The sequence below is a fragment of the Eleutherodactylus coqui genome, chromosome 8 (assembly GCF_035609145.1).
Source record: "Eleutherodactylus coqui strain aEleCoq1 chromosome 8, aEleCoq1.hap1, whole genome shotgun sequence".
Taxonomy (NCBI): domain Eukaryota; kingdom Metazoa; phylum Chordata; class Amphibia; order Anura; family Eleutherodactylidae; genus Eleutherodactylus; species Eleutherodactylus coqui.
In genome coordinates this window covers 3,045,461-3,068,067 of record NC_089844.1, presented here as the reverse complement: position 1 = coordinate 3,068,067, position 22,607 = coordinate 3,045,461, and the positions used below count along the sequence as shown (strand labels likewise).

The 22,607-nt window shown below is 48.7% G+C and overlaps 1 protein-coding gene across 1 annotated transcript in view; it reads left to right on the top strand.

Moving 5' to 3' along the window:
* The window catches only part of LOC136576113 (antigen WC1.1-like), a 103,366-nt gene that overhangs the window by 59,449 nt on the left and 21,310 nt on the right, over positions 1 to 22,607 (top strand). Inside the window, exon 7 of the mRNA XM_066575133.1 lies at positions 4,496 to 4,606. Within this exon, the coding sequence (XP_066431230.1) occupies positions 4,496 to 4,606 (111 nt within the window). The remainder of the gene's footprint in view (positions 1 to 4,495; positions 4,607 to 22,607) is intronic.

The window sequence follows — 22,607 nt, the reverse complement described above, 5'->3', positions numbered from 1 at the left end:
CTGTGACGTTCAAGCCCTATACCACCCCCCTGCTGTGAGTGGCTGGGGCGATCAGGTGTCACCCGAACATAAAAGTCGGCCCCTCCCGCGGCTCGCCTCAGATGCGGTGTGAGTTAGATGAGGGACAGTGCTGTTTATACCGGAGCTGCTGTAGGGAAAGAATTGGTAGTTAGTGTAGGCTTCAAGACCCCCAAAGGTCCTTATTAGGGCCACTGATAGCTGTGTGTTGGCTGCTGTTAGCAGTGGCAATTTTTTTTTTTCTCAAAATCGGCTCTGCAGAGCGTTGCACCCGGCATTAGGGACAGAAGTGTTGCATAGGCAGGGAGAGTGTTAGGAGTGAGTGTAGCCTTCAAGAACCTCAACGGTCCTTTCTAGGGCCATATTTAACCGTGTGCAGTACTGTGCTGGCTGCTGTTAGCTGTGCTGCATTTTTTTTTCTTCTCAAAATCGCCTCTGCAGAGCATTGCACCCTCCATTGATACTGCAGGGAAAGAATTGTGTAGGCAGGGCGACAACACAGTTATTATTCATTGAATATACGCAGTGCTGCCTTTTGGTGGAAAAAAACTGAAAATAATTCTATTTGTCCAGCCTCTGTCCGTCCTAATGGCTGTGGACACGTGTCGGCTGCGTGTGCAACGTTTAAAAATCAGACGCACCCAGCTACGTTTTACTCCTGGCTTCGCCATTTGCTTTCCTTAATTTGGAAAAAAAATACCTGCTCTGCCAGAGTTATAATAACTCTGCTACCCTCAAGTTCTGTGCCACATTAGCAGGGCCACAGCACAGTTATTAAACTTCTCATGTTCATTGAATATACGCAGTGCTGCCTTTTGGTGGAAAAAAAACTGAAAATAATTCTATTTGTCCTGCCTCTGTCCGTCCTAAGGGCGGTGGACACGTGTCGGCTGCGTGTGCAACGTTTAAAAATCAGACGCACCCAGCTACGGTTTACTGCTGGCTTCGCCATTTGCTTTCCTTAATTGGGAAAAAAAATACCTGCTCTGCCAGAGTTATAATAACTCTGCTACCCTCACGTTCTGTGACACATTAGCAGGGCCACAGCACAGTTATTAAACTTAGATTATTCATTCACTAGAGGCAGTGGGGCCTTTCGTTTTCAAAAAAGGGAAAAAATTATATTTGGCCTGCAGTCTTGCGCCAATTTATTTCCTGCCTGTGAAATCAAATCACTGGTAATACAGCATGCTGAGGGGTAGGGGTAGGCCTAGAGGACGTGGACGTGGCTGATTGCCTGTCATCCTTTCAGCGTGTATGGCCTGAGGAGGAGGAGGAGGATCCTGAAAGTGATCTTCCTAGTGAAGACAGCCATGTGTTGCGTATTGGTACCCTGGCATACATGGCTGACTTCATGTTAGGATGCCTTTCTCGTGACCCTCACGTTGCACGCATTCTGGCCACAACGGATTACTGGGTGTACACACTGCTCGACCCACGCTATAAGGAGAACCTGCCCACTCTCATTCCCGAAGAGGAAAGGGGTTCGAGAGTGTTGCTATACCACAGGACCCTTGCGGACAAGCTGATGGTAAAATTCCCAGCCGACAGCGCTAGTGGCAGAAGGCGCAGTACCGAGGGCAAGGTAGCAGAGGAGGTGCGGAGATCGAGCAGCATGTACATCCCAGGCAGTGCAACAGTCTTTAAGGGCCTGGCCAGCTTTATGGCTCCCCAGCAAGACTGTGTCACCGCTCCCCAGTCACGGCTGAGTCGGCGGGAGCACTGTAAAAGGATGGTGAGGGAGTACGTAGCCGATCGCACGACCATCCTCGGTGACGCCTCTGCCCCCTACAACTACTGGGTGTCGAAGCTGGACACGTGGCCTGAACTAGCGCTGTATGCCCTGGAGGTGCTTGCTTGTCCTGCGGCTAGCGTCTTGTCGGAGAGGGTGTTTAGTGCGGCTGGGGGAATCATCACAGATAAGCGTAGCCGCTTGTCAACCGACAGTGCCGACAGGCTAACACTCATCAAGATGAACAAAGGCTGGATTTCCCCAGACTTCTGTTCTCCACCAGCGGACAGCAGCGATACGTAAGCAATACGTAGGCTGCACCCGCAGATGGAAGCTACGTTCTCTCTCACCATCCAACACGGGGACATTTCTGCTTCATCAATCTGTGTCTAATATTCCTCCTCCTCCTCCTGCTCCTCCTCCTGAAACCTCACGTAATCACGCTGAACGGGCAATTTTTCTTAGGGCCACAAGGCTCACTCAAATAATTTTTCTGAACAATTTTTATAAGTTTCAATGCGCTTAAAAGCGTTGGAACTTTAACTTGAACCAATTTTTCGTTACACTGGGCTGCCTCCAGGCCTAGTTACCACTTAAGCCACATTAACCAAAGCGATTCACCTGCCATCTTGGTTGGGCATGGCCAATTTTTACTGAGGTACATTAGTACTGTTGGTACACCAATTTTTTGGGGCCCTCACCTACAGTGTAATCATAGCAATTTGTATGTTCTTCCCCTGGACTCATGGTACAGAAAGGTGTGTGGGGTTGGCCTACACTTTAGCTACATAAATGTAACTTTGGCCTTGGCTATACTAAGGCTACTGAAATGGAACTAAGACTGCGCTCCCACTATACTGCTGCTTCAGAATTGTTACTGGGGCCTGTCTTGAGTGCTACTATTGCTGACATGGAACGAAGACTGCGCTCCCGCTATACTGCTGCTTCGGAATTGTTACTGGGGCCTGTCTTGAGTGCTACTATTGCTGACATGGAACGAAGACTGCGCTCCCACTATACTGCTGCTTCGGAATTGTTACTGGGGCCTGTCTTGAGTGCTACTATTGCTGACATGGAACGAAGACTGCGCTCCCGCTATACTGCTGCTTCGGAATTGTTACTGGGGCCTGTCTTGAGTGCTACTATTGCTGACATGGAACGAAGACTGCGCTCCCGCTATACTGCTGCTTCGGAATTGTTACTGGGGCCTGTCTTGAGTGCTACTATTGCTGACATGGAACGAAGACTGCGCTCCTCCTATAATGCTGCTACTGATATGTTAGTGGGGCCTGTTGTAATGCTACGGCTGAAATGTTACGAATTCTGGGCTCTGCCTATACCGCTGCTAATGGTATGTCTCTGGGGTGTGGAAACAGAGGCTTCCCAAAGACATGATGGCGGCGAGGCCATTTCCCACCAACGCGGTTACTGTTAAGGTGCATATAACCACGGACACGTGGAGAGGACACGTAGTGCCTCAAAAACATCCCCCTCCTCCTCCAACAGGGAAAACATTCTTGGCAAATGCCTTTGCATTGGTTCGTCTGGTGGCAGTCCAAGAATTTCACCTTTACCGACACAACAAGAGAGCCCCCACACCATCCCCCCGCCACGGCCCACTTAATCCTGGCCGCATTCCGAAAACCAACAAAATACAACCGTGCTACTAGGTCCGCAGTCACCACCACATTACCACCAACGCGGTTACTGTTAAGGTACATATTACCAGTCTGACTGGGGCATGCAGACACCTTGACAGAATGAATAGTGTGTGGCACATAGGTTCCCCATTGCTATGCCCACGTGTGCAGCTCCTGATGGCGGTGGCACAGGATTATATTTCTCATTGCTTCTGTACAGCATTGTGGGCTATCGCCCCGCCCCTTTTAAAGAGGGTCGCTGCCTAGCCGTGCCAACCCTCTGCAGTGTGTGCCTGCGGTTCCTCCTCATGGCAGACGCACTTCTAAATAGACATGAGGGTGGTGTGGCATGAGGGCAGCTGAAGGCTGCGCAGGGACACTTTGGTGTGCGCTGTGGGGGGGAGGGGGGGCAGTTGGTCAGCATGTAACCCAGGAGAAGTGGCAGTGGAGTGTCATCCAGGCAGTGATTGTGCTTTGTTGTAGCTAGTGTGGTGCTTAGCAAAGGTATGCCATGCTAATGAGGGCTTTTCAGAAGTAAAAGTTGTTGGGAGGGGGGGGGGGCCACTCTTGCCGCTATTGTGGCTTAATAGTGGGACCTGTGAACTTGAGATGCAGCCCAACATGTAGCCCCTCGCCTGCCCTATCCGTTTCTGTGTCATTCCCATCACTTTCTTGAATTGCCCAGATTTTCACACATCGTGGGAAGTTCGTTTCGAATAACGAACACCCGAACATTTTGGTGTTCGCTCATCTCTAGTAGTGACATCCCATGATATCTGTCTGCAGTGTATATATAATAAATGCATTCCTCTATGTGCTACCTCCACCTCAGTGCTGGGTTCAGGATTCCACCAGGACAGCTTCGCTGTTCAGTCCACTACGGCCATGTATAGGAAATGATTATAGAATACTACTGTTCTTATTGTGGAAATCCAAAAAGCCTTTATTGTAACAAGTGTTGCATAAAAGAACAGACGCTATGCAGGACACGTTCCAACTCAGTAAGACAGAGTCTTGATCATAAGACTAGTATATATAATAGTCATTGACTAGTATAAAATATGAGGATGAAATGAACAACCTCTCATTGTGATTTTGTAACCAGGAGAAGAACATGGATATGACGATGTGGATAGTGAACATTTATCTCAGCCTGTAAGCCCTGGAGTAGCTGCTGCTCCTGAGAACAATGGACAGCTGAGACCATCTTGGAAAGGTTTGTACTTGTACAACATACAGACATACATCTGGGTCAGAATGCCTTGATCAAAAATGTACATACCTTCAAGGGCTTACTTAGCTGGTCATATTTATAGGCTGTATGCTGTCTATGTATTCCACAGACAATGCATGGCCCCATGGTAGCCAATTTGGCTATTTACATAGGCTGTTTTTTATACAAACAGATGGGCTATGTAAAAAAAAAAGCATGTCCTATTCTCATTCTTTACGGATTAGACCTGGGCACAAAATGGGTGGGATTTTGGGAACATTGGGCAGCACATGTTGGCATTTGTGTGCTTTTGGATGCATTTTGTAACCAATTTTCTGAACAGCACCCTGCCAAAACCCACTGAAGGATCCATAAGGCCGCTATTCAGGCAAGTAGGGATCAAGCTTATATCAAGTTTGAGTGCATTAACAAAAGAGAAGTAGAATCTGTGTTTTATACTTTGGTATATACTTTTATACTTTGTTACCTGATCAGATCCTGCATTTGTACGGATACCCTCAAACAGAACAAGGCTTCAGTACAAAGCACAGCTGCTACAAATAGTACATCTTGTGCAGTAGGAATCAGTGGATGGCCGATGTAAATAACAAAGAGGTTGCAGCGCTGCCCAGGTACCGAGCCCTAAACAGCTGATCTGCAAGGCTGCCCAGAGTTTGACCCTCACCATTCTACGGCTATATTGATGGGCTATACTAGAGCTATGAAAACCTTTAAACAGGAATATCTATTATTTTCATTATGGCCGCAGATTATCTAATATATGCGCTATTCTCACTGTATAATATTTTAAATTGAAGACAACTAAAATGATCGGCTGTTTTGTCTGATCTCTCATGTCATCTTGCATAGTTTGCCTGGGATTGTGAACTTAAAAAATGAGCATAACTGAATTTAAGGGTCCATTCTCAGCCCATGTTATGTTAGTATTTTTTATGAACGTATATGGACAGCATACTACACCATTGATTTGCATTGGTGTATTCCCTTGGCAGTAGCTGCCTGATACTGGTTGATCCAGTTAAGCTTCAAAGCCTTCAAACATTTTCCCACAATAGAAGTAGAACACAGCCTGTAGTTTCCATGTTCACATATTGACACTAGAGATGAGCGAACGTACTTGTCCGAGCTTGATGCTCGCTCAAATATTAGGGTACTCGAGATGCTCGTTACTCGAGACGAACACCATGCGGTACTCGAGGCAATTCCATTTCCTTCCCTGCATGTTTTGCGCCATTTTCTGGCCAATAGACATGCAGGGAAGGCATTACCACTTCCTCCTGTGACGTTCCAGCCCTATCCCACCCCCCTGCAGTGAGTGGCTGGGGAGATCAAGTGACCGCCGAGTATATAAAGCGGTCCCGCCCGCTGCTCGCCTCAGACACACACTGGCAGAGATTAGGGAGAGTGCTGTTCCTGCTATAGGGAGAGTGTTAGGCTACTGTTTGCATCTGCAAGAACCCCAACGGTCCTTCTTAGGGCCACATCTGACCGTGTGCATTACTGTTGTGGCTGCTGGGAGCAGTTTTGCGCTTTTTTTTTTTCCATCTTGGGCTGTGCAGGCCATTACAGCTATAGCGTTCTCAGTCTGCAGTCTATTATACAGAGTATAGGGGCAGTACTGGTCAGGCAGGGACAGTGGTAGTGTAGAATCCTGTCAACAAGTACCCCAACGGTCCTTCTTTGGGCTGCCTCTGACTGTGTGCATTACTGTTGTGGCACCTGGGAGCAGTTTTGCACTTTTTTTTTTTTTCATCTTGGGCTGTGCAGACTATTGCGCTCTCAGTCTGCAGCCAATTATACAGAGTATAGGGGCAGTACTGGTGAGACAGGGACAGTGGTAGTGTAGAATCCTGTCAACAAGTACCCCCAAAAAGTCCCTCCTTAGGGCTACCTGTGAGCGTGTGCATTACTGTTGTAGTGGCTGCTGGGAGTTGTAGTGGCTCACTATTAGCCAGCCAGACCTTTCTGCAGCCCAGCGTATAATTTGTTCGGCCTGCAGTGTGCGTTACATAACCGCTGTGACCCTCCAAGTGCAGGCCAATAATTGCCTAATTTTTTGCACCACTCTGTGCGTCCCGTCAACTTCACGCACAGCGTACGCCCACAGCTGCTCATAGAGGGAAAGACATATACAGGCTATCTAGGCTGTTTTTTTTTTAAAAACTGAAAAAACACTTCTCCTAAGGGCTACCTGTGAGCGTGTGCATCACTGTTGTAGTGGCTCACTCTTAGCCAGCTAGGCCTTTCTGCAGCCCATTGTATAATTTGTTCGGCCTACAGTGTGCGTTACATAACCGCTGTGACCCTCCAAGTGCAGGCCAATAATTGCCTAGTTTTTTACACCACTCTGTGCGTCCCGTCAACTTCACGCGCAGCGTACGCCCACAGCCGCTGATGGAGGAAAAGACATACACACGCTATCTAAGCTGTTTGCTTTTTAAAAAAACATTTTTTAAAAGCTCCTTCTTAGGGCTACCTGTGACCATGTACATTTTACTGCGTGGCCGCTGGGAGTTGTAGTGGCTCACTATTACCTAGCTAGGTCTTTTTGCAGCCTAGCGTATAATTTTTTGCGGACTGCAGTGTGCGTAACATAACCGCTGTCAGCCTCCAACTGCACGCCACTAATTGCATAATAATTCAGACCGCTCTGTGTCTGCTCCATTGGTAATACACCATGCTGATTGGTAGGGATAGGCCTAGAGGACGTGCATGCGGGCGAGGACGCGGAGGTCCAAGTGATGGTGTGGGCACAGCCAGAGTTCCTGGTCCAGGTGAATCGCAGCCGGCTGCTTCGGGATTAGGAGAGAGGCAAGTTTCTGGGGTCCCCAGCTTCATATCACAATTTATAGGTCCACGTGGTAGACCTTCATTACAAAATAAGCAGTGTGAGCAGGTCCTGTCGTGGATGGCAGAAAATGCATCCAGCAATGTATCGACCACCCAGTCTTCTACGCCGTCCACTGCTGCAACTCTGAATCCTCTCGCTGCTGCTCCTCTTTCCTCCCAGCCTCCTCACTCCATGAAAATGACACATTCTGATAAGCAGACAGACTCCCAGGAACTGTTCTCGGGCTCCTGCCTTGATTGGGAAAAAATGGTTCCTCTCCCACCTGAGGAGTTTGTCGTGACCGCTGCCCAACCTTTGGAAAGCTCCCGGGGTCCGGGTGATGAGGCTGGGGACTTCCGGCAATTGTCTCAAGAGCTTTCAGTGGGTGAGGAGGTCGATGATGATGAGACACAGTTGTCTGTCAGTGAGGTAGTAGTAAGGGCAGCAAGTCCGAGGGAGGAGCGCACAGAGGATTCAGAGGAAGAGCCGCAGGACGATGTGGTGACTGACCCCACCTGGTTCGCTAAGCCAACTGAGGACAGGTCTTCAGAGGGGGAGGCCAGTGCAGTAGCAGGACAGGTTGGAAGAGGCAGTGGGGTGGCCAGGGATAGAGGCAGGGCCAGAGCGAAGACTCCCCCAACTGTTTCCCAAAAGCACCCCCTCGCGCCAAGCCACCCTGCAGAGGCCTAGGTCTTCAAAGGTGTGGATATTTTTCTGTGAGAGCGCGGATGACCGACGAACAGTGGTGTGCAACCTGTGTCGCACCAAGATCAGCCGGGGAGCCACCACTACCAGCCTCACCACCATCAGCATGTGCAGGCATATGATGGCCAAGCACCCCATGAGGTGGGACGAAGGCCGTTCATTGCCTCCGGGTCGCACCACTGCTTCTTCCCCTGGGCCCCAACCTGCCACTGAGATCCAACACTCCTCTCAGGACACAGGCACAAGCGCCTCCCGGCCTGCACCCACGCACTCACCTCCGCTGTCCTCGGGCATGGCGTGTGGGCCGAAGCCAACATGTACTTCCTCTCCCGTAACCTCAGCTATCCGGGGCACTGCAATGGGATTTCTTTATGTACCGTCTGTGTGTTCCTGCTAGCCACCCATGCTGCGGGTGCACACAGACTTGCTATGGCGGAGTTGTACCTGCCTGGCACTTAAAAAAAACCAAAACAGAATGTCTAGGGCATGGCGTGTGGGCCGCAGCCAACATGTATTCCCTCTCACGTAACCTCAGCTATCCGGGGCACTGCAATAAGATTTCTTTATGTACCCTCTGTGTGTTCCTGTTAGCCACCCATGCTGTGGGTGCACACAGAATTGCCATATCAGAGTTGTACTTGTCTGTCCCCAAAACACTGACAGACTTGGGTAGGGTGCAGAGTGCAGATGGTTTACCCCTTGCGTTGTTGATGAGGTATCCGACACCCAAACAGTATGAGTAGTGTGTGGACACATGGAGTCCCCATTGCTATGTCACTCGCAGCACCTTGGGCCACACAAGGTGTTTGCTGGGACAGAGGCTAACCCAGGGCCCGCTCACATACTTACCACACCGAGTATTGCTGCATTGTGGAGATGTGTAGAAGAGCTGGGCTGGCAGCGGACTCCCCTTTATGCCCAAGTTTGCATCTCCTGACGAAGGTGGCAAAAGATTGGAATGAAGATGGAACGTCAATCTATTATCAATTCTCAACAGCATTGTGGGCTATCACCCCGCCCCTTTTAAAGAGGGTCGCTGCCTGGCCCTGCCAACCCTCTGCAGTGTGTGCCTCCTGTTCCTCCTCATCGCAAATGTACTGAGAAATAGACATGAGGGTGGTGTGGCTATGCAGCCAGCGTGTGGCATGAGGGCAGCTGAAGGCTGCGCAGGGACACTTTGGTGTGCGCTGTGGACGCTGGGTCGTGCGGGGGGTTTGGGAGCATGCAACCCAGGAGAAGAGGCAGCGGTGTGTCCCGCAGGCAGTGATTGTGCTTGGTTGGAGGTAGTGTGGTGCTTAGCTAAGGTGTGCCTTGCTAATGAGGGCTTGTCCAAAGTAAAAATTGTTAGGGGGGGGGGGGCACTCTTTTCCGCTATTGTGGCTTAATAGTGAGACCTGGGAACCTGAGATGTAGCCCTGCATGCTGCCCCTCACCTGCCCTATCTGTTTCTGTGTCGTTTCCATCACTTTCGTAGGTTTTGCAGATTTGCAGAAATGAAAACCTTAGCGAGCATCGGTCATATACAAAAATGCTCGAGTCGCCCATTGACTTCAATGGGGTTCATTACTCGAAAAGCATTTTGGTGCTCGATCATCTCAAATTGACACCTTTTTGAACATTGGCACCATATTGGCTAATGTACTAATCCAGTGGAACAGACCCCATCACTAAAGAGTCCTTGAATATAAGAAACAATGGTCTATCACATTACTTAATTCTCCTAAAACCCAGGGTTGTATGCCATCAGGACCCAACAATGTATTTATTTTAATCTTTTTAAGGTGGATCTGCTCTTCTTCCTGGGTTAGACTGGTTCCATTTAGTCGAGAGCTGACATTATCCCTCTGCATCTCATCTGACATTTCATTTTCCTCTGTGAATACATTGGAGAAAAAACGACATAATAGATTTGCTTTCTTGTCATCACCCTCTACATTTTTCCTATATTATTTAATAAGGGGCCAACACTTTAAGTATTAATCATTTTATTATCCACATAATTGAAGAACAGTCCGGGGTTAGTTTACTCTTCTTGGCAATAAGTCTCTCTGTCTTCATCTTTGCTGCTTTCATCTGCTTTTTACTTAATGTATTTTTTCCTTAATTAAAAGTGCCCCTGCACAGCCCTCAGCTGCCCTCATGCCACACGCTGGCCTCCTAGCCACATCACCCTCATGTCTATTTATAAGTGCGTCTGCCATGAGGAGGAACCGGAGGCACACACTGCAGAGGGTTGGCAGGGCCAGGCAGCGACCCCCTTTAAAAGGGGCGGGGCGATAGCCCACAATGCTGTACAGAAGCAATGAGAAATCCAATGCTGTGCCACCTCCGTCAGGAGCTGCAAACGTGGGCATAGCAATGGAGAATCCATGTGCCCACACAGTATTCATTCTGTCAAGGTGTCGCATAGCTCAATCGACACCCCAAGGGGAAAGCCATCTGCACTCTGCCCCCTACCCAAGTCAGTCAGTGTCTTAGTGCCAGACAGGTCAAACACCGCGATGGGAACTAAATGTGCACCAACAGCATAGGTGGGTCCTAGGCAACCCAAGACATGAACAAAAAATTAAATGGGGTAGGAATGCGCCACAAGGTCTTCAAAACTCCGAAGAAACTTCACAAGTACCCGATCCACTTGTTATCAGGAGAGCTGCAGGACGTTAAAAAGGGTTTCCCTTATAAAGGGTAACCCTCACAGAGAAATATACAATACAATGGTGTTAGAAAAGATATGTCACCGCGCTACGTGGTACTTGTGTTATGTATATAGGTACTTTTTATCCTTAGCGATAAGCATAAAGGTAAGTAGTGGTATAAGAAGGACACTTACTGGACAGGAGGGGGGTGTGCGTATTGCAGAAGCCCCCTCCTTGAAGTGCTGACTCCAGTCACTGATTCTCAGGGGGCGTAGCCTTGCTTGATGACGTGGTCACGCTGTATTGGCGTACCGCGTCTTACCAGGGGGGCGTGGCTTTGCTTAATGACGTGGTCACGTTATGTGCCGCATAGTGGCAGGGATGACATGCATAGCTTTATGATGCGGTCACGTTGTGATGATGGAAGGCTAGACAATACTTGTTGATTGGAAAGATTAATTAGAGTAACCAGCCACATAGTTAAGGAAATGGTAAGAGAGCAGTATGACCTGCCTGAGGGTAGTAAGGCAGAAATAAAACTAATTAATGATGGTTATCATAATAAAATATATGAATAAATAAGTAGATAATAAATATTGATAAAATGGTCAGCGGCCTTGTAATGACCGACATAATAAAAGTTGTTATCAGAGTTGATGGTGTGGCTTCTTAAGGATAAAAATGGTGATGAACTGGAATAAATGGATTAATAAATAATTGATATGGATAGTTGGAAAGGAGGGGGGAGGAGGGGGGAGGGGGGGAATACGTGACCCATATACTGATGTTAATTAATATACATCGACGACAACAAGTGAAGTAAAATATAAGTAGATATATATATATATATATGTGTGTGTAATACAGAGAATATAATAATGATGTTAATATTGATACAATTGGAGGATAATGCTGATAATTCTTTATATATATGTAAATAGATAAAAACAATCAGTCAAATGTTTTTCTCTAAAACCTCATTTAGTCCGAATGGGGCTAAGGTCTTCATTTTATAGGTCCACTACATCTCTCTTTACGTTTAGAATGAATTTTTTCTATGGGTGTTACTTTTAGACCTGCAAAGTCACAGTCTTGGTGTTGAAGGAAATGCCGGGATACGCTGTGTTTAAGGAAACCCTTGATTATCTTGTTCCTATGTTGTCCAATGCGTATTCTTAATGCGTTGATGGTCCGTCCCACATATCCTAATCCGCATGGGCATTCTAGATAATAAATTACAGAATTCGTAGCGCAGTTTAGTATGTTTTTAATATAGTGTGTTGTGTCATCCAACTGGACTTTCATCTCTTTTCTGCCATGGGTAATGGGGGTACAGCGCTGGCACCTGGGTTTCCACATTTGAAGGCACCTTTTATATTATTTAAAATGGCGTTATTACCTATTATTTTTAATCTTCTCCTTTTCTTGGTGTTTTGGATCCGTCTATGTGGGCCTGAAGGGGCTACTAATTCTTTTATAGTCTTGTTCCTCCGGAACGTGACTAAATGAGGTTTTAGAAAAAAACATTTGAGTGATTGTTTTTATCTATTTCCATATATATATATAAAGAATTATCAGCATTATCCTCCAATTGTATTAATATTAACATCATTATTATATTCTCTGTATTATATATATCTACTTTTTGTTCCAGTCTTTTTGCTCCATTTATCATCTAGCCCTACATCCATTAGTCATGGTTATTACCTTTGCACTTTTATACTGGCACCATTATTACATTAAGGATCTTTATCCCTCTTTCCAGTTTCTCGGACGCACAGCCCTTCCCACATCATTATGCGTGCCTGACTCCTCCCCTTATTATGACGCCATACGCTGTCACTACTAACCCCTCCCACAATATGGCGCTACCCATGTACTGATTGAGCTTTCATTTTCATTATAAATGTGAGTATGTTTTATATGTTTTTATGCTTCATTTTATTGGCTTGAGAAAGGTGTTACTTTGACACCGAAACGCGTTGCCTTTTATTGATTCCACAATCGGCGGATCAGAAATAAATCGTGGATTTTATCCTGTACACTGGAGTGTACTTTTCGTCAGTGATTGGAGTCAGCACTTCAAGGAGGGGGCTTCTGCAATACGCACACCCCCCTCCTGTCCAGTAAGTGTCCTTCTTATACCACTACTTACCTTTATGCTTATCGCTAAGGATAAAAAGTACCTATATACATAACACAAGTACCACGTAGCGCGGTGACTTATATCTTTTCTAACACCATTGTATTGTATATGAACAATTAATAAATCAGAGCGGCCAAACATGGCAGACTTGCACCGCGCCCACGACATAGGCCTCGGCCCACAGCTTCAGCAATAGTAGGCAGGAAGCGGACTTTTACTGCACCCAGGACATAGGCCTCTGCACAAACCCTCAGCAATCGTGGGCCTACAGCGGACTCCTATGCTAGCGTAGCTGTGCACGACTCATTAGTGCTGTATTGCTCCTGTAGTTTGTCCCAATGCAGTGCCCCGGATAGTAGAGCTAACGTCAGATGAAATACAGGTTGGCTTCGGCCCACACTGCATGCCCCAGTCAGACTGTTTTTTTTTTTATAAATAGTCACAGGCAGGTACAACTCCGCAATGGGAATTCCGTGTGCACCCACAGCATGTGTGGGTCCCAGGAAGCCACCGGCGGTACATAAATAAATCCCATTCCATTGCCCTGCACAGCTGAGGTAACGTCACATAAAATACAGGTGGGCTTTGGCCCACACTGCATGCCCCAGTCAGACCGGGGTTTTTAATACATAGACACAGGCAGGTACAACTCCCTAATGTGAAGTCCGTGTGGACCGACAGCATGGGTGGCTCCCTGGAACCCACTGGCGGTACAAAAATATATCCCATTGCAGTGCCCTGGACAGCAGAGCTAATGTCAGATTTAATTCAGGTGGGCTTCGGCCCACACTGCATGCCCCAGTCAGACTCGAGTTTTTTTTATAAGTATACACAGGCAGGTACATCTCCCTAATGTGAAGTCCGTGTGGACCACAGCATTGGTGGGTCCCAGGAAGCCACCGGCGGTACATTAATAAGTCCCATTGCAGTGCCCTGCACAGCTGAGCTAACGTCAGATAAAATACAGGTGGGCTTCGGCCTACGCTGCATGCCCCAGTCAGACTGGGGTTTTTATAAGTAGACACAGGCAGGTACAAATCCCCTATGTGAAGTCCCTGTGGACCCACAGCAGGGGTGGCTCCCTGGAACCCACCGGCGGTACATAAATAAATCTCATTGCAGTGCCCTGGACAGCAGAGCTAATGTCAGATAAAATGCAGGTGGGCTTCGGGCCACACTGCATGCCCCAGTCAGACTGGGTTTTTTTATAAATAGACACAGGCAGTTACAACTCCCTAATGTAAAGTCCGTGTGGACCGACAGCATGGGTGGCTCCCTGGAACCCACCGGCGGTACATAAATATATCCCATTGCAGTGCCCTGCACAGCTGAGGTGACGTCAGATAAAATACAGGTGGGCTTTGGCCCACACTGCATGCCCCAGTCAGACCGGGGTTTTTAATACATAGACACAGGCAGGTACAACTCCCTAATGTGAAGTCCGTGTGGACCGACAGCATGGGTGGCTCCCTGGAACCCACCGACGGTACATAAATATATCCCATTGCAGTGCCCTGGACAGCAGAGCTAACGTCTGATTAAATACAGGTGGGCTTCGGCCCACACTGCATGCCCCAGTCAGACTCGAGTTTTTTATAAGTATACACAGGCAGGTACATCTCCCTAATGTGAAGTCCGTGTGAACCGAGAGCATTGGTGGGTCCCAGGAAGCCACCGGCGGTACATTAATAAATCCCATTGCAGTGCCCTGCACAGCTGAGGTAACGTCAGATAAAATACAGGTGGGCTTTGGCCCACACTGCATGCCCCAGTCAGACCGAGGTTTTTAATACATAGACACAGGCAGGAACAACTCCCCTATGTGAAGTCCCTGTGGACCCACAGCATGGGTGGCTCCCTGGAACCCACCAGCAGTACATAAATACATCCCATTGCAGTGTCCTGGACAGCAGAGCTAACGTCAGATTAAATACAGGTGGGCTTCGGCCAAGAATGTTTTCATTGTTGGAGGAGGAGGAGGAGGGGGATGTTTTTGAGGCAGTACTTGTCCTGTCCCCGTGTCCGTGGTTATATGCACCTTACCAGTAACCGCATTGGGGGGATAGTGGTCGCGACTGTGGACCTATTAGCACGGTTTTATTTCGTTGTTTTTTGGAATGTGGCCAAGATTAAGTGGGCCGTGGTGGGGGGCTTTCTTATTGTGTCGTTTAAGGTGAAATTCTTCGACTGCCGCCAGACGGACCACTGCGAAAGCATTTGCCAAGAATGTTTTCATTGTTGGAGGAGGAGGAGGGGGATGTTTTTGGGGCAGTACGTGTCCTGTCCCCGTGTCCGTGGTTATATGCACCTTCCCAGTGACCGCGTCGCTGAAAAGTTGTCGCGCCTGGGGACCTAGTAGCGCGGCCTCGTCACCATCATGTCTTTGGGAAGCCTCCGTTTCCACAACCCTGTAACATAGCAGTAGCAGCAGTATAGGCAGAGCTGAGAATTATTAACATTTCAGTGGTAAGAGTATACACAGACCCCTGTAACATTTCATTGGCAGCAGTGAGGACAGGCCCCACTAACATTTAATTTGCAGCAGTATACACAGACCCCAGTAACATTTCAGTAGTATAAGTATAGACAGACCCCAGGAACAGTTCAGTAGTATAAGTCTAGACAGACCCCAGTAACATTTCAGTTCCAGCAGTGTAGACAGACCCCAGTAACATTTCAGTTCCAGCAGTGAATGAAGACAGATCCCAGTAACATTTCAGTAGTATCAGTTGCGACATGCCCCAGTCACATTTCAGTTCCAGCAGTGCAGACAGATGCCAGTAACATTTCAATAGTATCATTAGGACAGGCCCCAGTAACATTTCAGTAGCAACAGTATAGACAGACCCCAGTAACATTTCATTTACAGCAGTATTGACAGACCCCACTAACATTTCAGTTGTATCAGTTGCAACATGCCCCAGTCACATTTCAGTTCCAGCAGTGCAGACAGACCCTAGTAACATTAACGTAGAAGCAGTATGGGCAAAACAGCAGATTCACATTTCCCTGGCAGCGGTGTAGGGAGAGCACAGCATTTGTAACATTTCAGTAGTAGCAGTATATACAGGCCCCAGTAACATTTACGTAGCAGCAGTATGGGCAAAGCAGCAGATTCACATTTCCCTGGCAGCAGTGTAGGGAGAGCACAGCATTTGTAACATTTCAGTAGTAGCAGTATAGACAGGCCCCAGTAACATTTACGTAGAAGCAGTATGGGCAAAGCAGCAGATAAACATTTCCCTGGCAGCAGTGTAGGGAGAGCATAGTATTTGTAACATTTCAGTAGTAGCAGTATAGACAGGCCCCAGTAACATTTACGTAGAAGCAGTATGGGCAGAGCCCACTATTAGTTACATTTCAGTAGTAGCAGTATAGACAGGCCCCAGTAACATTTACGTCGAAGCAGTATGGGCAAAGCAGCAGATAAACATTTCCCTTGCAGCAGTGTAGGGAGAGCATACTATTTGTAACATTTCAGTAGTAGCAGTATAGTCAGATCCCAGTAACATTTACGTAGAAGCAGTATGGGCAAAGCAGCAGATAAACATTTCCCTGGCAGCAGTGTAGGGAAAGCATAGTATTTGTAACATTTCAGTAGTAGCAGTATAGACAGGCCCCAGTAACATTTACGTAGAAGCAGTATGGGCAGAGCCCACTATTAGTTACATTTCTGTTATAGCAGTATAGACATGCCCCAGTAACATTTCCGTTGAAGCATTATGGGCAGAGCCCAGTATTAGTAGAATTACAGTAGTAACAGTATACACCAACCAAAGTAACATTTCAGGAGCAGAAGTATCGGCAGACTGAAGTAACATTTCTGTTGCAGAAGTCTAGTCAGACCCCTCTAGCGTTACCGTGGCAGAAGTATAGGTAGCCAGAACAGAGTTACATTTCTGAAGCACAAGTGTAGGCCAACCCCAGACACAGTGGTGTACCATGAGTGCAGGCGAAGCCCATAAAAATTACTTGGATTACATTGTAGGCGAGGGCCCGAAAAAATGGTGTACCGACAGTACAAATGTACCTCAGAAAACTTGCCCATGCCCAACCAAGAGGGCAGGTGAAATCCATTAATCGCTTAGCTTACTGTGGCTTAACTTGTAACTAGGCCTGGAGGCAGCCCAGTCAAAATAAAAATTGGTTCAGGTGGAATTTTCAATGCTTTAATGAGAATTGAAACAGATAAATATTATTTTGAAAAGTTATATGAGCCTTTTGGCCCACAGAAAAATTGTCCGTTCGTGGTGATTACGTAAGGTTTCAGGAGGAGGACGAATATCATGCACAGATTGACAAAGCTCTTTAGGTACCACTGCTGTCCGCTGGTGGAGAAGAGAAGTCTGGGAAAATCCAGGCTTTGTTCATCTTTATGAGTGTAAGCCTGTCGGCACTGTCAGTTGACAGGCGGGTACGCTTGTCCGTGATGATTCCCCAGCTGCACTAAACACCCTCTCTGACAATACACTAGCCGCAGGCCAAGCAAGCACCTCCAGGGCATACAGAGCGAGTTCGGGCCACGTGTCCAGCTTTGACACCCAGTAGTTGTACGGAGCAGAGGCGTCACGGAGGACGGTGGTACAATCGGCTACGTACTCCCTCACCATCTTGTTACAGTGCTCCCGCCGACTCAGCCTTGACTGGGGAGCGGTGACACAGTCTTGCTGGGGAGCCATAAAGCTGGCAAAGGCCTTGGAGAGTGTTCCCCTCCCTGCGCTGAACATGCTGCCTGATATCTGCGCCTCCCTTTCTACTTGGCCCTCGGAACTGCAACTTCTGCCACTAGCGCTGTCGGATGGGAAGTTTATCATCAGTTGGTCCACCAGGGCCCTGTGGTATTGCATCACTCTCAAACCCCTTTCCTCTTCAGGTATGAGAGTGGAAAGGTTCTCCTTATACCGTGGGTCAAGCATTGTGTACACCCAGTAATCCGTAGTGGCCAGAATGCGTCTAACGCGAGGGTCACGAGAAAGGCATGCTAACATAAAGTCAGCCATGTGTTCCAGGGTACCTGTACGCAACATATAGCTGTCCTCACTAGGAAGATCACTTTGAGGATCCTCCTCCTCCTCGTCCTCAGGCCATACATGCTGAATGGATGAGAAGCAAGCAGCATGGGTACCCTCTGCAGTGGGCCCAGCTGTCTCTTCCTCCTCAGGCTCCTCCCCCTCCTCCTCCTTCTCCTCCTCCACGCGCTGAGATATAGACATGAGGGTGCTCTGACTATCCAGCGACATACTGTCTTCCCCGCCTCCGTTTCTGCCCGCAAAGCGTCAGCCTTTATGCTTTGCAGGGAACTTCTCAACAGGCATAACAGGGGAATGGTGACACTAATGATTGCAGCATCGCTGCTCACCATCAGGGTGGACTCCTCAAAGTTTCGAAGGACCTGGCAGATATCTGCCATCCAGGCCCACTCCTCTGTAAAGAATTGAGGAGGCTGACTCCCACTTCGCCGCCCATGTTGGAGTTGGTATTCCACTATAGCTCTATGCTGCTCATACAGCCGGGACAACATGTGAAGCGTAGCGTTCCACCATGTGGGCACGTCGCAAAGCAGTCGGTGCACTGGCAGATTAAACCGATGTTGCAGGGTGCGCAGGGTGGCAGCGTCCATGTTGGACTTGCGGAAATGTGCGCTGATCCGGCGCACCTTGCCGAGGAGGTCTGACAAGCGTGGGTAGCCTTTCATAAACCGCTGAACCACCAAATTAAAGACGTGGGCCAGGCATGGCATGTGTGTGAGGCTGCCGAGCTGCAGAGCCGCAACCAGGTTACGGCCGTTGTCACACACGACCATGCCCAGTTGGAGGCTCAGTGGCGAAAGCCAGCAGTCGGTCTGCTCTGTCAGACCGTGCAACAGTTCGTGGGCTGTGTGCCTCTTCTCTCCTAAGCGAAGTAGTTTCAGCACGGCCTGCTGACGCTTGCCCACCGCTGTGCTGCCGCGCGACACCGACTGCTGGCGACGTGCTGCTGCTGACAAGTCTTGATTGTGAGGTAGAGGTTGCGTTGAAGGAGGAAGGTTTATGTGAAGGAAGCATACACCGCAGCAGATACCAGCACCAATCTGGGGCCCGCAATTCTTGGGGTGGGTAGGACATGAATAGTCCCAGGCTCTGACTCGGTCCCAGCCTCCACTAAATTCACCCAATGTGCCGTCAGGGAGATATAGTGGCCCTGCCCGCCTGTGCTTGTCCATGTGTCAGTTGTTAAGTGGACCTTGCCAGTAACCGAGTTGGTGAGGGCGCGTACAATGTTGCGTGAGACGTGGTCGTGCAGGGCTGGGATGGCACACCTTGAAAAATAGTGGCGACTGGGGAGAGAGTAGCGCAAGGCTGCCGCCGCCATCGTGTTTTTGAAAGCCTCAGTTTCCACAAGCCTGTAGGGGAGCATCTCCAGGCTGATCAATTTGGCTATGTGGACATTTAAAGCTTGAGCGTGCGGGTGCATGGCGGCATATTTGCGCTTTTGCTCCAACGATTCTCTTAGCGACAGCTGGACGCTGCGCTGAGAGACATTGCTGAATGGGGCCGAGGACAGCAGAGGTGAGGGTGTGGGTCCAGGCCAGGAGACGGTCGTGCCTGTGTCGTGAGAGGTGGGTTGGATCTCAGTGGCAGGTTGGGGCCCAGGGGGAGAGGCAGTGGCGCAAGCCGGAGGCGGTGAACGGCCTTCGTCCCACCTTGTGGGGTGCTTGGCCATCATATGCCTGCGCATGCTGGTGGTTGTGGCTCCCCGGCTGATCTTGGCGTGACAAAGGTTGCACACCACTGTTCGCCGGTCGTCCGCGGTCTCAGTGAAAAACTGCCACACCTTAGAGCACCTTGGCCTCTGCACGGTGGCTTGGTGCGAGGTGGTGCTTTGGGAAACAGCTGGTGGATTATTCGCTCTGGCCATGCCTCTACCCCTGGCCACCCCATTGCCTCTTCCAACCTGTCCTGCGGCTGCAATTGCCTCCCCCTCTGAAGACCTGTCCTCAGTTGGCTTATCACACTAGGTGGGGTCAGTCACCTCATCGTCCAGCGGCTCTTCCTCCGAATCCTCTGTGCGCTCCTCCTTTCATGGAGTGAGGAGGCTGGGAGGAAGGAGGAGCAGCAGCCAGAGGATTCAAAGTTGCAGCAGTGGACGGCGTAGAAGACTGGGTGGTCGATAGATTTCTGGATGCACTTTCTGCCACCCACGACAGGACCTGCTCACACTGCTCGGTTTTTAATAAAGGTCTACGACGTGGACCCAAAAATTGTGATATGAAGCTGGGGACCCCAGAAACTGTCCTCTCTCCTACTCCCGCAGCAGCCGGCTGTGATTCGCCTGGACCAGGAACTCGGCCTATACCCACACCCTCACTTGCAACTCCACGTCCTCGCCCGTGTCCACATCCTCTACCCCTACCCCTACCCTTCAGCATGGTAGATTAAGAATCGAGCAGACACTGAGCGGTGTAAAAAAATTTTTGAATTATTGCCGCACAGTTGGTGCCTGCAACCAACGCAAAAAGAAGTCTGAGCTAAATTATAAGGAAGGATGCAAGCAGGACTAGCTGTGCACTATGCAGTTGAGATTCACCTCAAGTCCCACAGGCCACGCAGTAATATGCACTGGGTTACAAGCAGACAGAAAAAAGGAGTGCTTTTTAAAAATTTGCTTTTTGCCAATAAAATGCAGGCAATGGAGCGTGTATTAGACTCTCCCTCTATGGCTGTCTGGCACCGTACACTGCGCCGGCAGCTGTCTGGTACCCCAGAGCGCAGAAAAATATTAGTGCTTTTTAAACGTGCACTTGGAAACAGAGAGCGCTTACGTAACGCTAACTGCCCCCATCAAAAAATTACACTGAAGGCTGAACTGAGGCCTTGCAGTGCAATGCTGAGGTACTACAACTCCCAGCAACCACGGAGTTAAATGCACAGGTAGACAGGATTCCACACTACCACTGTCCCTGCCTCACCAATACTTCCCCTATACTACTTAGTACAGACTGCAGCCTGAGAACGCTATAGCTGTAATGGGGGCTGCACGCCCGATATACCAAAAAAAAAAAGGCAAAACTGCTCCCAGCACCCAGAACAGTAGTGCACTAGGTGAGCTGTGGCCCTAAGAAGGACCGTTGGGGTTCTTGTAGACACTAACACTCTCCCTATAATATCAGCAGCAGCAGCAGCAGCACTCTCCCTAATCCCTGCCAGCGTGTGTCTAAGGCGAGCCGCGGGCGGGGCTGATTTATATACTCGGGGGTCACTTGATCTCGCCAGCCACTCACTGCAGGGGGGTGGGATAGGGCTGGAATGTCACAGGAGGAAGTTGTAATGCCTTCCCTGCGTTTCTATTGGCCAGAAAATGGCGCAGATCTTTCAAGGAAGGAAATGGAATTGACTCGAACACCGCGTGGTGCTCGGCTCGAGTAACGAGCATCTTGAACACCCTAATACTTGAACGAGTATCAAGCTCGGACGAGTACGCTCGCTCATCTCTACTATTAACTATTCTGTCAGTTCTATCTGTACTAACCCCTTTCAGTGCTCCACCCCAATTTCTATTACATAGTCCCAGGTTACTGTTACGCTATCTTTACCTCTAATTCTCTGGTTGTCCCCCCTATCTAGTCCCTAGTTTAAATAATCCTCCAATCTTCTAGCCATCTTCTCCCACAGTTCAGCTACACCCTCCCCAATGAGATCCAGCCTATCTCTATGGTAGAACCTATAGCCAACAGCAAAGTCAGCCCAGTTATCCAGGAACCCAAACCCTTTCTTCCTGTACCACCTCTTGAGTCACTTGTTTACCTCGCTAATCCCCTGTTGCCTTTCTGGTGTGACACATTGTACAGGTAGCATTTCAGAAAATACTACTTTGAAGGTTCCTGTCCTTAGCTTATGCTTTAGTTTCCTGAAATTGCTTTTAAAAGCCTGTCACTTACCTTTAACTTTGTCATTGTTGCCAATGTACACCATGACCACTGGTCCCTCACCAGTCTCTCCCCGTATTCTGTCAACCCAATCTGTGGTGTTGTAGTCAAGCTTCATGAAGACAACACACCGTCCAGTAATCCTGATCTTTGTATCAGATTGCGCTGTCTGTCCCTCTGATAATGTCCTACTGCCAGGACCTGTCTAGCGTGCCCTGTAATCCTATTCCCCTTCTTACTGGAATATACAGCCCCCTGCCGCTAGCGTCTTGTCATAGAGGGTGTTTAGTGCAGCTGGGGGAATCATCACGGACAAGCGTACCCGCCTGTCAACTGCCAGTGCCGACATGCTTACACTCATAAAGATGAACAAAGCCTGGATTTCCCCAGACTTCTCTTCTCCACCAGCGGAGAGCAGCGGAACCTAAAGAATCTTTTCGCTGCAACCGCAGATAAAAGCACTCTTCTGTATCACCGGGAAAACGGGGCATTTACCTTTGTCAATCTGTCTCTGACATTTGTCCTCCTCCTGCTACTCCTCCTTCAGAAACAATATGTCATCGCGCTGAACGGCCAATTTTTCTGCGGACCAAAAGGCTCATCGACATCTACCAATGTTTTTACAACTTTTCTAAGTTTCAAAAGTACTGACTATTATTACAAAAATTTTACTGGGTTCTGTCTGCTTGCCTATACTTCTGCTACGAGAAAGTTACAGGGGTCTGCCTATACTGCTTCCACTTACATGTTACAGGGGTCTG